General features: G+C 46.9%; 1 protein-coding gene across 1 annotated transcript in view; it reads right to left on the bottom strand.

Annotated features, from left to right (window-relative positions):
* Nucleotides 1-14,396, bottom strand: part of Plxna4 (plexin A4) — a 448,155-nt gene that overhangs the window by 59,537 nt on the left and 374,222 nt on the right. The window contains exons 11-14 of the mRNA XM_021188876.2: nucleotides 11,672-11,768; nucleotides 11,103-11,293; nucleotides 7,015-7,166; nucleotides 2,075-2,192 (exon numbers count right to left, since the gene is read on the bottom strand). Coding sequence (XP_021044535.1) covers nucleotides 2,075-2,192; nucleotides 7,015-7,166; nucleotides 11,103-11,293; nucleotides 11,672-11,768 — 558 coding nt within the window. The remainder of the gene's footprint in view (nucleotides 1-2,074; nucleotides 2,193-7,014; nucleotides 7,167-11,102; nucleotides 11,294-11,671; nucleotides 11,769-14,396) is intronic.

Consider the following 14,396-nt stretch of genomic DNA (forward strand, 5'->3'; position numbering starts at 1 on the left):
TCTCTCTCTCTCTCTCTCTCTCTCTCTCTCTCTCTCTCTCTCTCTCTCTCTCTCTCTCTCTCTCTCTCTCTCTCTCTCTCTCTCTCCTGAACTATGGAGCCACCAGTATGCTCACAGACTCACAGTGACACCAGTATCTGTAGGTGCCCCATAGGTCATTATAATACCCAAACTCTGTCCCTCATCTGTGGAGATTTGAGCCCCTGAGATCCAGGAAACTAGGTGGGGAACTCAAGGTAACAGAGCAGGTGTGAGAAAGCCCAAACTACCCCCCAAAGCCCCTGAAATGAGACATAAAAGTCCCACTGTGGGCCCTGGGCTAGGCTTGTAAACTTCCTCCCTGTCCCAGATGGCTTCTGCCCTTGGAAGTGTATCATTTTCTAATAAACGGTCCCTGCTTCTGCAGCTGTTCACATCTGTCCAGTTCTTGGTTCCAGGACACAAGGATCTGGACATCCCTGTGGATGCCTGCTAGCATCCCCTTGCCTTGGCACCAGGAAGGTCTCAGCAGCCCTCTGAGCTCTAGAGGTCCCCAGAGGAGCTTGAGGAAACCTATGCCAAGAGCCCTCAGGAGAGGACTTTCTAGTGGGACTTACAAAGTGACCTCCCACAAGCCACCTAGCTGAGGGGACAGCAATGAGGTCTCAAGGCCACTCAGAATCATGAGCAGAAGGTAAATCTGTCCTTTCCCTTGACTATACAGGACTATCAGGGACCCTGGCATTTCACTCTCACTGGGAAACACCTAGCCTCCAAGATTTCATCCCTAAGTAAATATGGGGTAGAGGAAGGAGCTTACATTCTTCCTCCCTGAATGTCTACCCTAGAGGATGTGTGGCATTAGGCCATTTTCCTTAGAAGGTCCCTTCAACTATGAAAGTGACATAGTGCTTGCCTTGTAGCGGCTACCGTTTATGATTCCGTGTGGCGTCTCTCCTCCTCTTCACATCTCTTTTCCCTCCTCACGCCTGTCTTTTGGGATGAGTCCACAGGGTCAGTTTTACGCTAAGGAAAGTACCTGCCAGGCAAGTGCCACATGGAAGCCAGAGTTCAACCTGGATATACCTTGCCTTTCCATTGCTTCTTTGAAACTTTGTCTAAATACCCTGATTCAAGGACAACTCGCTCCAGGGTGGACACAATACCTGGGTTTCCTTGAGTAAGGAAACCCTGGCACGCTGTTAAAAGGTTGTCAGTGGAAAAGGAGGAAAAAGAACGCAGAGGGAGGAAGGGGCAAAGGAGGGACGGTTTCTAATGTCAGCCATGTGGGCTCTTTAGAAGCTCGAAAATGGAAAATGGAAGGATCAAGGCCAGAAGACTTTACCCTCTTCCCCCAGCTGCGAGTCGGGCAGCTTTGCAGCTCTGGAAGGTTCCAGAGGGAACTTGAGTAATATTCAGTGTTTGGGGTAAGGCTTGGTGAGATTACGGGAAGGAGACTGGTGAGTAGAGGGATAGAAGGTGGGAACCAGGGTGTGAATAGGAGAAATGGAAGGGGTCTGCAAGGTGCCATTAGGTACCGGACAGTTGAGAAAGGGGCAAAGGAGGTCATGAGAGGGTGGTGGATAAGCAAGAAAAGATGAGAGGCTGCTCACGATAGGATGAGGGTAAGTGGGGATGGTGGTGGTGTGCCAGGGCAGACAGGAGTGAGGGTGGCTAATACAGGGAATGGCACCACATGGGATGGGGACTGTATGATCTTCACCATTCTGTGTGAGAGATACAAGTATCATTTTCACTGTCCAAATAAAGAAACTGAGGCGCAGAAAAGCAGATCAGCTTGTCTGAGTTCTCCCAATTGAAAAGTGGCTGAGTTTAGTCACAGTTTCCAGGAATTACCCTGCCCCTTGGCCACACAGAAGATGCTGGGACCCAAGGGCCAAAGCAGCTTTCTTGCAGCCCTACAAGGAGGCACAAAAGCTAAATCTAGGTCTTTGAGACATCAAGGCTCTATTCCGACCCTGTTTACATGGGGCTCCCATGAATGTAGGCGGTGGGGTGGAGGCTCTGCCCTGCGATGATGGCCATAGGTTTCTGTGGCCTGCACCCAGCAAGGCCTTTGGCATCCAGGACTCACCATGAAGTAATAGAGCTGCGAGGAGCGGGCCATGAACTCAGGCCGACACACAGCCACGCAGATCTCCACAAAGCCCGCATGTTGGCTAGGCTTGGCCTCGCCCATCTCACACACGATCCTACAGAAACAAAGGAGATGACTCATGAGTCATAGGACTTGCAGCCATGGCCCACAGCAGGGCCCAGAGACGGAAGCTGGCCTGCGTGAGTTCAACAAGTGAGCACATACATGATTACATACAAGTTTATCTATTTGTATATGTACATATATTTTAAAGACAAGTGTAAAACATAGTATACACACTGTTCTAAATACCAGTTTATATTTAACAACTTTCTATGGTGCTTCTATCTAGGCTCTACATATGTAACTTCACTAACCGCTTTGTAATATTATGTACACATTTAAACCACCATGTAGGTCATAATCGTCCTATTGATGGGCATGTAAACATTCTGATTTTTCTCCTGCTTCAAAAAAAAAAAAACAAAAAACAAAAAACAGCCAAATATGTCAAGATACATATACCCGAGAATCATGTGTTTCTTAGAATAGACTTCACAGGAGGGAATATACTGGATTAAATGGTTTGCTCACATAGGGTCCAATGACGTTTCTCCAAAGCTGTACCAATTTGCATTTGTGTCAGTGGTCCATTGTTTTAGTTAAGACTAAATAGTCAAAATCTTTTGAAAGATTTTTTTTTCCAATATAGTATAGAAAAGATCTTACTTTAAGTCCAGTGATGACTACAGAGAATGTACATGTTTGTGTGTACTTTTTAAAATTGCCTTCCTTTGACTTCTCTACTAAAGCCCTCTCTCTAGTGTGCTGACCAACTGTCTTTTGTGAAACCTTAACTAAACATAGTCATTCTTATTTGTTGTAAACGCTGCAGTTATTTTCCTCCTGACTCTCAACTTCTTATCTGTTTTTTTTTTTTTTTAACTTGGTTTTCAGTATGTTCTGCTATATTAGCATTCAAAGGTATCTACCTGGCAGGACAGACTCATTTTTTACTTTTTTGTTTCTAGGTTTTGTAGAGTTTTTTTGTTTGGTCGGTAGGTTTTAGTGCTGTTCTGCTCTTTGTTCTGTTTGTTTTGTTGTTGCTGTTTTATTTATTTATTTATTTATTTATTTATTTATTTATTTATTTATTTATGGTGCTGGGGATAAAATCCAGGGCATTGTGCATGTCACACAAGCCCCTGTCACTGAGCCATCTGCCCAACACTGTTGTTTCTGTGTTATGTTTCTCAAAAATAACTTTGGAGGAAATGTCTTAGTGTGTGTGTGCGTGTGTGTGTGTGTGTGTGTGTGTGTGTGTGTGTGTGTGTGTNGTGTGTGTGTGTGTGTGTGTGTGTGTGTGTGTGTGTGTGTGTGCTTGCGTGTATTTACAAACAGCATAATAAAATAAAAAATATTTAGTGTGGGGGAAAAGAAAAAAAAAAGGACTAGCTTCTGTTGCATAAAATTAGAGGCTGTACTCTGCTTGGTCTCCTGTGTGTGAATGTGATACCTTGACTGTGTGCCTGTCTGCTGTTTGCTGTCTGCTTTTGTCTGAGGTGGCAAGACCCCAGCTTTATGATGGTATGAAAGGGAAGTGTAAGTCTGTAGACTCTTGTCTACAATCTTGCACCTTAACTTTTGTCTAGAATCTTGTACTTTGAATTTTGATCTTTTCTTGAGCTAGCCATGTGTTTATGACACTCTCTGCAAGGCTGGCCAGTGGCAGAGAGCTTCAGGTCCCCGGGAACTGGGGTCGACAGGAAGAAACAACATTTGTATCTGGTTAGGAATACACAACACATTTTTTTAATCTCATGCTGTATTCAATGTATGAAGGGTTTATCAAGTCAGAATTCCAAGGGCTGAGAATGCAGCTCAGTAGTAGAACACTTGCCTAGCATGCACACGGCCCTGGATTCAGTCCACACCCTGTCCAAAAGAGATGTAAAGTTGAGGAACATCTGTATAGTAACCCTTTGAACTGATGAATTCTCTATATTTATCATTGCTTCTGAATTTCTCCCATTATAAATAAGTCTGAGATAAGCATTCTTAAGTGTGACCTTTTACAGTCTGGTTGCCTAGGGAATGTTCTAGAAGCATTGACTAATGACTATGGAGCAGATTAGCTAAACCAGTGGTTCTCAACCTGTGGGTCACAACCCTTTTGGGGTTTAAATGATCATTTTCCAGGGGTCTCCTAAGACTGTCAGAAAACATATTTACATTATGATTCATAACAGTAGCAAAATTACAGTTATGATGAAGTAGCAACAAAAGTAATTTTATGGTTGGGGGGTCACAACATGAGGAAGTGTATTAAAGGGTCACGGGAAGATAGAGAACCACTGTGCTAACGGCGGTGGGGGACGGAGTGTGATACTGGAAATTGAACAAGGGGGTCAAGGGTCCCTCCCACTGAGTTATATCTCCAGCTTCCTTTTTCTGATCTTTCTCTTTCTTGATTTTTGGGACAGTCTCATTAAGTTGCCTAGGCTGGCCTAAAACTCACTCACTCTAGCTGAGACAGGATTTGAACATGAGACTCTCCTGCCTCAGCCTCACAAGTAGCTGGAATTACAGATCTGTCCTTAGAGTGCCATCTGAAACCTTTTTTCTGTTTTTCTTTTTGATCCTTTCGGGAGAGGGGATGGGGGAGAAAGGGAGAGAGGGAGGAAGCGCACTACATGCATGTGGTATGTGTGCGATGCATGCATGTGAGCCTGGCATGCATGTGGTGTGTGTGGGATGCATGCATGTGAGCCTGGGGGTGGATATGCCTGTGCACTCAAGGCCAGAGCAGGGTGGCGGAAGTCCCACTGCGTTTCTCTCACCTTACCCTGTGAACTAGAAGCTTAGAGCTAGGGGAGCTCCCGGGGGTCCTCCGTCTCTTTTCCCAGGGTGCACTGGAGGCAGCAAGGAGCTTCCAGCTGTGACTTTAAATCCATGTGTCCAAATATCTTCTTAAAAGTTTGTCCCAGTTTCCCTCCCACCACAAGTAAGCAAGCCAGTTGCATCTGGTACATCCTTTTATTTTTTGGTTTTGTTTTTATTGAGATAGCATTTCATGTCTAGAGTCAAACACACCAGGCTATTGAGGATGACCTTGAACTCCTGACCTTCCGGTCTGTGCCCATCTAGTTGTGAGAGTGCCCCTGTTTGGTTCGTTCTGGGGACTGAAGTTAGGGCTTTCTGCAAGCTAGGCAAGCACCCTATCCAATGAGCTCAATCTCTGGCCTCTTGAACATTAACTTTTAAAAGGTGTTCTCTGTTGCTTTCATTTGCATGTCATTGCTCTTAGGAGTTTTGGGTTCTTTCTGCATCTTGTGCGTTATACATTCTTGCTCTTTGCTCATTCGTGATAACTGTCTTTTATTTATAAAGCCTCTTTCTATGTTAAGAAGAAGGTATCTATTAACTGTGGCGGGTGCAACCAGATCCCCAGCTTTCGTTCACTTTTATTTTTCTTACACTGATTTCTGCTGTGTACATTTTTAAGTTGAATGAACTCAAAACCTCTCATCTTTTCCTTATGATTTATTTTTCTGCTCATGCTTCCCCTTCATGAAAGCAAATGAATTCACACCTGCATTCTAATCTTTCCATTTCATTTTTGTATCCCTATCTCTTTAATCTACCTGAAATTTATTTATGGTGTTTAATGTGAACTCAGGATCTGACGTTACTCTTTTCCTAGTATTAACCAGCACCATTTACTGAAGGATCTCACCTTTCCTTGTTGATTTGAACTGTCACCTTCATCACACTCTGAATTCTTACATGTCAGGATTCTTGCCCTGAGCATCCTATCTCACTCCATGGATCTAACTGATATCGCAACACTTTAATCATCTGGCTTTATAATAACATTGTTGACGCCTGGTCCACGGTGGGGGGGAGGGGGTGTTAAGCTTTCCCCACACCATGCTGTATCAGCAACTCTTGGCTCTGCTTTGATTTCAGGAAATTGTAGGAGCCACAGATAGATGTTCGGGTCACTGAGTGATGGTAGCTGAGAGGGGTGGTTCCAAGTCAGAGCGAAACCATTAGCGTCCCACCTGCTACCGATGCCATGGAGATTTCCCGATGGCCATCAGGAGGAATGGCATATGCTGCACCTACGTGGTTCTGCATCACTGAGTCTAGCAAGCACAAGTTCAGGGCACTGCCAGACCTGAGGAGGTTGTGCCAGCAGCCCTCATCTAAGGCTCACAGGATGGACGGTAGGTGACCGCGAGGTGAGGCAGGCTGGAATGCACCTTCTGCTGTGATGCCAAGCATTGTGTGTTTGTGTTTGCTGGTCTGGAAAGTAGTGTTTACTCATTTACCAGATGTGGCTCACCCCATCTCCCCCACTAGGTGGGTTTAGGGGTCAAGGTCGTCTGTTGAATGACCTTTCTCCAAGAGAAAATTTAGGCGGAGAGCGCACAGGCCTGGGAGTAAGTAAGGGATTTCATTTTCAGCCTCCACAGAGGACAGCCCAGGGCTTGCTTCCCATGGGAAAGCTCGTGGAGAGTTAAAGACAATAGAGAGAATTGAATTCACACTCCCTGGCAGACTTTAATTTTGCTCTTTCTCACCTCTTCGTACCCCACGAGGCCAGCAGCCATGTTCCTCCCTTTCCCTATTATTCCCATCCCTGACTACAGTTCCCAAGTATGGCATCTCAGTATCTTAGTAATACTGAAGGCAGAGAGATGACCCCACAGACACCCGAAAATGTTGTGTTAGACTTAGGGGCCATCCTCAGGATAGCTCATTATATGTATGAAAACACTCTATATATGAAAAACCACTCTATGTATGAAAAAGATTCCCCACTCCAAAATACTTCAGGTCCCAAGTATTGTGACAAGGGGCATCTCAAGGCTGTGGGTCATCTCTTCCCTCCCCCTTGGGTTGCCTCCATCTCCCAGGTAGCTCTCACTTACTGTTCAGCCGGGATGTAGCCGTCCACCAAGGGGCTGCATTCCACACCAGCCACTTTCACGTGTGAAGCAATGTCACGGAATTCCAGGCCCAAGTTCTCCCCTCGGATGGTGACCTTGGTGCCCCCTTCTCGGGGGCCTGTCACTGGGATGATCTGCAGGGAGAAGAAGGGGTGATTCTTCAGGCCCCATGAAGCATCACCACCCATTTGCTGAAGAGGCCCGGGCGTGGCTCTTTTGCATCTGTGAGCAGTTCCTCCAACAGGTCCAGAAAAGGTGTGGCGAGCAGTGGGTGTTATCCTTGGGTAAAGAATCTGTGTTTCTCTGTGGCCCTGGAAGCCACAAACAAAGCCCCTGGTCTATCATCCCATTTCATGGGAGAAGAGACTATAACTGCAGTGTTACTAAATACTGCCAGAGAAAAATCAGGAGAGACTTCTGTCATAAAATATAACTAACTCTCTTGCCCACCCAGATTCACATGTATTAAGGACCATCCCACCCAGTTTCAAGATGAACTGTCCTGTCTCCGTGTTATTTCTTTTCACGGAAAATCTCAAGGCACCTTCTTACATCTCCTTCTTGACAATCACTATTCAGGTTTGAGTTCCCCACCCTTCACAACCCTTCCTCCTCTCTTGAACTTCAGCTTCCTAAAGCAAGTGTCTCTCCAGGATCCCCTGCATACCTTATCAATGGCAGCAGGCTGTTGCAGCCGAGCCAACCTGCTGGCCTCTCCTCGAACATTTGGCATACCATTTACCTTCCTTGTCCCCTTGGCTTCTCATGGAAGTGGTTTTAATTTAGACTTTACCCTGGTATGCTGGTCAGAGCAACTGTCCTTCCCTCCAGAGATGTCGCCACGGAGGTTAAAGCTCATAATTAGAATGTAGGGGTTCAGCAACTAGGACTTGGCCTGCTTTGAGTTAGAGGCTGTGGACAATGAAAGTCATCTAATTGTTACTTCCCACAGGAAGGCCCTCTTCTGTTCCTGGTTTCAGAGCGCCTACAACCTGTAGTGAGGTCATTGTGGGAGATTCTGAATGACAGGAGTCTCTAGTACTTTCCAGAATGTCCCTCTACCCTACTCTACAAGGGTTGCATAGAGGGCAGTTCTGCACAGCTGGTAAAGCTGAAGAACCAAAGGCATTGAACTAGGCTATCCCTGGTGCAGCTGTTCTGGGGTTGGGGGGGGGGAAGCGCTGTTTACTAACTGAAGACTAGCAACTTCCTTCCTCTTATGGATCCCTTTGTGAAGGCACATGCTCGTAAGTAAGCATTGATATGCTATGTGAGTTTACATGAGCATATTCCCATTACAGTGGAAAACAGCCTTATTGGAGAAACCGGCCCATTTCTGTTCACATCGGGTGGGCAGATGTGTGGAAGGCAAGGAGAGGGTGCTTAGGTTCTCCCCCAATGCTTGTCCAGATGTTGGGTCTCCAGTGCATCCCTGGCACCTGGCAGGGGTGCCTGCACAGAGTTCCAGCCCTAGCTTGTCATCCTGTAAGAGGAATTTTATCTTTGAACCAATCCAAGTCCCTTGGAAGGCTGATGCCAGGTTGGAGGCAGTTAAGTAGCCCCCACCATGGTGCGATTTCTTTAATTTGTCACCTCTATCTTGTGATTTCTTGGATTCGGGCCAAGGAGAAAGCACATCCAGCTGATAGGTTTCAATGCACTGAGTCACTCAGCTCCACAGCCCCAGGGAGGGCTTAGCTGTTAGCAGCATGAGAGTAGCGGTCCCACAGAGAAGACACAGGATTGTGAATGGACTGGGAAGGAGAGATAGGGGTGTGGAAAAGTAGGCTGAAGGGCAATTACCCCCCCCCCCCAGTCCTCCAGCCTGGAAGTCACCACAGACAACAGTGAGGCGGGGGGCCAGGAGGAAGGCAGGGGGTTTTGATATCTGCATCACCAGGAATGCTGAGGATGGAGGGGTCCAGACAAGGGATGACTTCTGAAGGCCACCCTCAGCTGGCTGAAGGGGGTCTCACTCAGAAAAGCCAAGACCCCAGTGGCACGTTTTGCAAGAGCAGTATATGCCCTGCCACTGTGGTGAAGGAGAACAAGAATTCAAGACTCAGGAGCTTTGGGAGGCAACACCGTTTCCTTCCTACTCTGGTTATTGTAAAGCCACAGCTCTGACAATAGTCTCTAACCTGAGAAAGGAAGATAATAACCCTGACCTTCACAGAGCTGTGAAGGGTTTAATTATGTTCATCCCCAACCTCGCCAATTCATAGGTGGAAGTTCTAACTCATTTCATGACTTAGTTTTTTTTTGTTGTTGTTGTTGCTATGACCAAATACCTGAGAGAAGCAACATAAGGAGAAAGGACTTATTTTGGCTCATGGTAAAGGGGGTTAGATCAATCACGGTGGGGAAGGCATTGCATGGGGCTTGGTCCCTGGTGGCAAGAGCATATGGCAGCTGCTTGTTGAATGACATTGTCCACGAAGCAGAGAATACAGAAGGAAGTTGGACTCCAACCCCCCAGTGCTTACCTTCCATGGCCCCCCAGCTTAATTCCACCTCCTAAAAGTTCTACAATCTCCTAAAACATAACCACTACCTGGAGACCAAGTGTCCAAACACGCAAGCCTGTAAAAGACATTTCATATACAAACTACAATATTCTAGTTCTGCAAAAATGACTGTAGGTGGAGGTAAGTCTTCACAGAGATCATTAAGCATAAAAGAGGTCATTAGGACATCCTGGTGTGATCGTGGTATGATAATTGGGTCATTTTGGAGACACGCATAGGGGAAAACATGAAACTGGGACAGCTGATGTCTAACCCATTCCTCCACAGCCTTCAGAAGCAACCAATCCTGTGAACACCTTGATCTTGGACCTCTGCCTCCAACAGAGTGATAGTCTATGATGCTTGGTTATAAAATCTCCACAGACCAACAAGGCTTCGGTGCTGACTAACCAGGGATAGGAGGGGAATGTGCAAAACTCCAAAGCATCACACATACATATAGTCTAGGGTCATGGTCATCACTGCTCAATGTGGGTCTGGTCCATTAGCAAAACTGAGCAAAGCTGGGAGCCAGTGAGTCCTCCTGAGTCCTTTCTCCTTATGTTGCTTCTCTCAATTATTTGGTCATAGCATATATATATATATATATATATATATATATATATATATATATATGAATGATGGATCCTTATGTTGGAGAATATTTATATATTAAATATTTAGATATTTAGGAGAAGAGCAAAGATCCCCAGCTTGGTGGAAAATACCTTAGGTGGACTCACTGTCAGAAGTAGGGAATGGGATCAGGAGACAGAACTGTCTATATAAAGCCCAGGGGCAGCAGCCCCCTTGTTTAGACACTCTTGGTAGTGATTTTAACCAGAATGGTGATGAACAAGAAGGAGATAGGGGAGGCCGATGAGTTTCCCAAGCGTGCTACAAAGGAAGCACCATGCCTTCAAGCCAGTTCCTGGAACTCTCTGTGACATAGCAGACTCCTGCACAGGTGAGGCATGCTGATGGAGTCCTACACAGACCCTCCTCTGTCCCCACTACCTGTGTGCTGTGCTCTTCCCTGCTCTTCTCTGCTCTGCAGTTAGACTCATGAACTGCGTTCAGATATACTTCTACAGCTTAGGTCTTACTGGTGCAAGTACTGGTGTCTCTCTGCTGCGGTTTTCTGCTGCTGCTGCCCAGAGCTGGGCTCTGTCCCCTGGACCAAATGTGTCCATAACTTTTGGTCAATGTTTAGTGATGCTACTGCTGATAAAGTTTCACAGTCTTGCCACTGAAATGTCTGGTCAGGAGGAAGGGAGATGGAAGAAAGGAGGGAAGACTAAGACTCTAACAGGTAGTGGGGCCCCTTTCTGTCTCCAAACTTCCTGGGTGAAGGAAAGGTCTCTGAATCAAGCCTAAGCTTCCAGAAGAAGCTGGGGAGGAGACTGAGGCTTTGGCTGGCTAGTCGGAGCATCTACATCTACCTGATGATTGATGCGGGTGACCAACAGCATAGCTAGGCACTATCTTAAGAGGCCTATGCCCTGGCAAGATATAAAGTAGCTCTGCAGCCTGAAGTGGGCTACAGGTGGAACAGCGGCTTACCTCTGTGATCCGAGGGTTGGTGCACTTGCTGTTAGCCCCCGACAGTTCCAGCCACCGGCTCTCATGGGCAGGGCAGTGCTGGCGCAGGGTACACTGGCCTGGGCTCTGACACCAGCCACACTCGAAATCCGGGTCAGCCTTGAGGCACAGCCCACAGCTCTCGCGCATGGCCCCACACTTGTAGAGATAAACTTTGGAAGACAAGAACAAGAGGAGCTTTGGGATGGGAAGGGGCTGAGAGTGGCCACCGGGAAACTGTGAATCTCCATTTGGTCTCAGCCATCCTTCCCAGCAAGCTCCACCCACTCTTCTCTACTCCTGGGAGCCACCCCAGGACAGAGCCCAGGGTCAAGAAGTGACAGGCAAAAGTGGACAAGTGGACAGAACCGAGCAAGGTCTGTGAAGAAAAGCTCAAAGCCCAAGGGAGATTGACAGCTGCTGGGAGGTAGAGACGAGATGACAGAGATGGCATCTTCCCAGGAATGCAGTGTTGTTCTGCCCTCTCCTTCCCTCCCTTATCTTGCTCCCACCCTGCCCTGTCTTCTCCACCAGCCCTGGCCTCTTCACACCTTTATTCTGAGCTGGGTTGTCAATGTTGAAGTGTCCATTCCACACGACTGTCAACTCCACTGGCAGGTTGTTGATCTCCATCCCTTCATAGGAATACTGCAGCCAGATAGAGGGGGCAAGGGAAGAGCAGAGAAAAAGCTGTTACAGAGACCTCTATGGAGACCTGAATACTTAGCCCAGAGCACACAGGGTTAAGAGCTAGTCAAGGCTGTGTATGTGTATATATTTATGAACATGCATACATGTATGTATGGTCAGATGGAGGGACAGAGATGATAATGCAGAAAGTGGGGCTGGGACTCTATAGAATACCTCGCTGGTAACGCATCTGTGCAGCAATCTATCTGTGCAACAGTATATCTGCACAGGAACAGATCTGTGTAAATAGTACATGCATGGGAACTGGTTCAAGAAAGAGACCACAACAGTCATGCAGGGACTCATAACTGATCAATGTGCTGAAAATACGTGATAATGAGTGCTTTGACCCAAAAGGAATATGGCTATCAACTCTCATGTCCAGGGGAACCCCATCAAGGCCAGGGAACATAAGAGGACATAGAAAGATTATAAAAGCCAAAGGATGGGGAGGAGTGCGGTGAAATGCTGTCTTCTGAACAAGATATGGGTACCATACTCATGAACTCATAGCAGCTGTGGCTACCTGCACGAGACATGCACAAGATCTGTCAGTCTATTTGTAGTATGGGTGGATGAGGAACTCATAAGGCCTCACCAACTGAGGAGGAACTAGCAGTTAAAAGCTGGTAGCAGGGGATTGCTTTTCTTTGGGGATATGGCCACTGGTGAGTTGCCCATATTCCAGCAGATAGCTCTTTACTCATGCTTATATGGATAGCAGTAAAAGAACTAATTAGGTTATTAAGAAAAGAAGAAAAAATGGGAGGAAGAGGAAGAGGAGAAGGAAATGAATTTATGAGTTTGGGAAGTGTGTGTGTGTGTGTGTGTGTGTGTGTGTGTGTGTGTGTGTGTGTTCCTGGGAGAGTAGGAGGGGAAAAACTGGGAGTGGTGGTATGATCACATTGTGTTGTACAAGTATGGAATTCTTAAAGGGAAAAACTACAGAAACAGCTTGGATCAACTTCTAATTCCACGAGTCTCAAGGAGAGGGTAGCAGGCAGGACTTTAGTTCAGGAAAGAGCCTTTTTCTGTCTTGACTGCCGAGGGAACTCTGGTCAATGGGCTCTGTCTGGTTGCAACTCTACAGGGAACTAACTCTGACTATCAGAAAACATTCAGTGAAGGTTGTCTCCTTTCCAGGAGCCTAGAATGAGAGAGCACTGAGCACAGGCAGAGAGGGTGAGTAGCAATGAGTAAGGAGTGATGCTCAAAGGGGAGGAATGATAAGAGAGAAGCAGATCCCATAGAAGCTTTAGGGAAGGTAAGGGTATCCTATGCTCCCACCCTGTCCCTGTTGCCATCAGTACAAGCCTAGGAATCTGAGAAAGATTTCAAATGCACTCAAGTCCAGCTTCCCACCACACTGTTACCCTGTTACCCTGAAATGATGGAGGATACCCTTGCACCGAGCTTGTCATTTGGATCTACTGCCTGCTCTCTTCAAGGGTGCTCTGAGCAAGGGTGGGTCCTGAGTGAGATGGGGCTGGATGGTGGGAAGAGGATCCTGACATGGGGATGCTGGGTACAGCAAGAAGGCTCCATGTGTGGCAGCCCCTGCTCTGCTTCCAACTGCAATTACTGGTCAGTGAAGAGAGAGGCAGGGACAGAGGGAGCTTAGCTTGCACTGCTAACCACTGCCTGCCACTTTTCTTACTATACCAGCACACTTCCCTGTCACAGCGGGTAGGATACAGGTATTGAATTGTGACACGTTTTCTGTTCAGGACTGGCTGAGAACTGGCATTTTGTTGAAAAGATTCATCCACTGGGCTTGGTTAGAATTCATACTGGCAAATCCAATGGGCTCTTTCAGCCTGGCGCTGAAGTTGGAGGACCTAGACTGGTGTGTGTGTGTGTGTGTGTGTGTGTGTGTGTGTGTGTGAGATGGTGGAATCTGTCCCTTCTCTAAGCTAGCTACAGGACTTCCAGTGAGCTACAGATAATAGATATTGCTGGCCTGGTTCACCAGGCCAGCAATGTCTGGTGAGGATCCCAGCACACTGTTCATATTCTCACTCAGCAGATCTGTGACTGACACCTGCTGGGTACAGAGAAGAAAGCAAAGGCTCCTTGCCCTGAAGAAAGGACAGCAGAGGCTTTGGCTCAGTACAGCTGCATCCCCCACATCTGAGAAATATACTCAGGAGCCCTCAGTAAATGTCTGAAACCACAGCTGGGATCTAACTCTGCTCTTTCTATTTTTGCACATACTGTGAAAAGTAAAACTGTAGGTGGGAGAAGTCAACTTAACCACCAGGAAGTCCCTGAAACCAACGATATTCATTGGGTCCCTCCCTCCCTCCCAGAGTAAGCAATAAAGTTACAAAGAAGCCTCACAGACAAGTCAGGCTACAAAGACTCTCAGACCCAGCCCCTGCATGGAAGAAGCAGAAACCAGCAGAGCTGCTGGAGAGGGGTTTAAACCAACCTCATGCAACTGGAAAAAATGCTCTCCAACCTGTTGAGCTGACTCCAAGCTGTGCAGTATACTCCACGTTCCCAGCTTTTGGAGAAGTTACGCATGCTGGAGTGGGCTTGGTGATGCAGCTGTCATTGAGTCATTTCTGTCCCTGTGAGCAATCC

The sequence above is a fragment of the Mus pahari genome, chromosome 2 (genome assembly GCF_900095145.1).
Source record: "Mus pahari chromosome 2, PAHARI_EIJ_v1.1, whole genome shotgun sequence".
Lineage (NCBI taxonomy): Eukaryota > Metazoa > Chordata > Mammalia > Rodentia > Muridae > Mus > Mus pahari.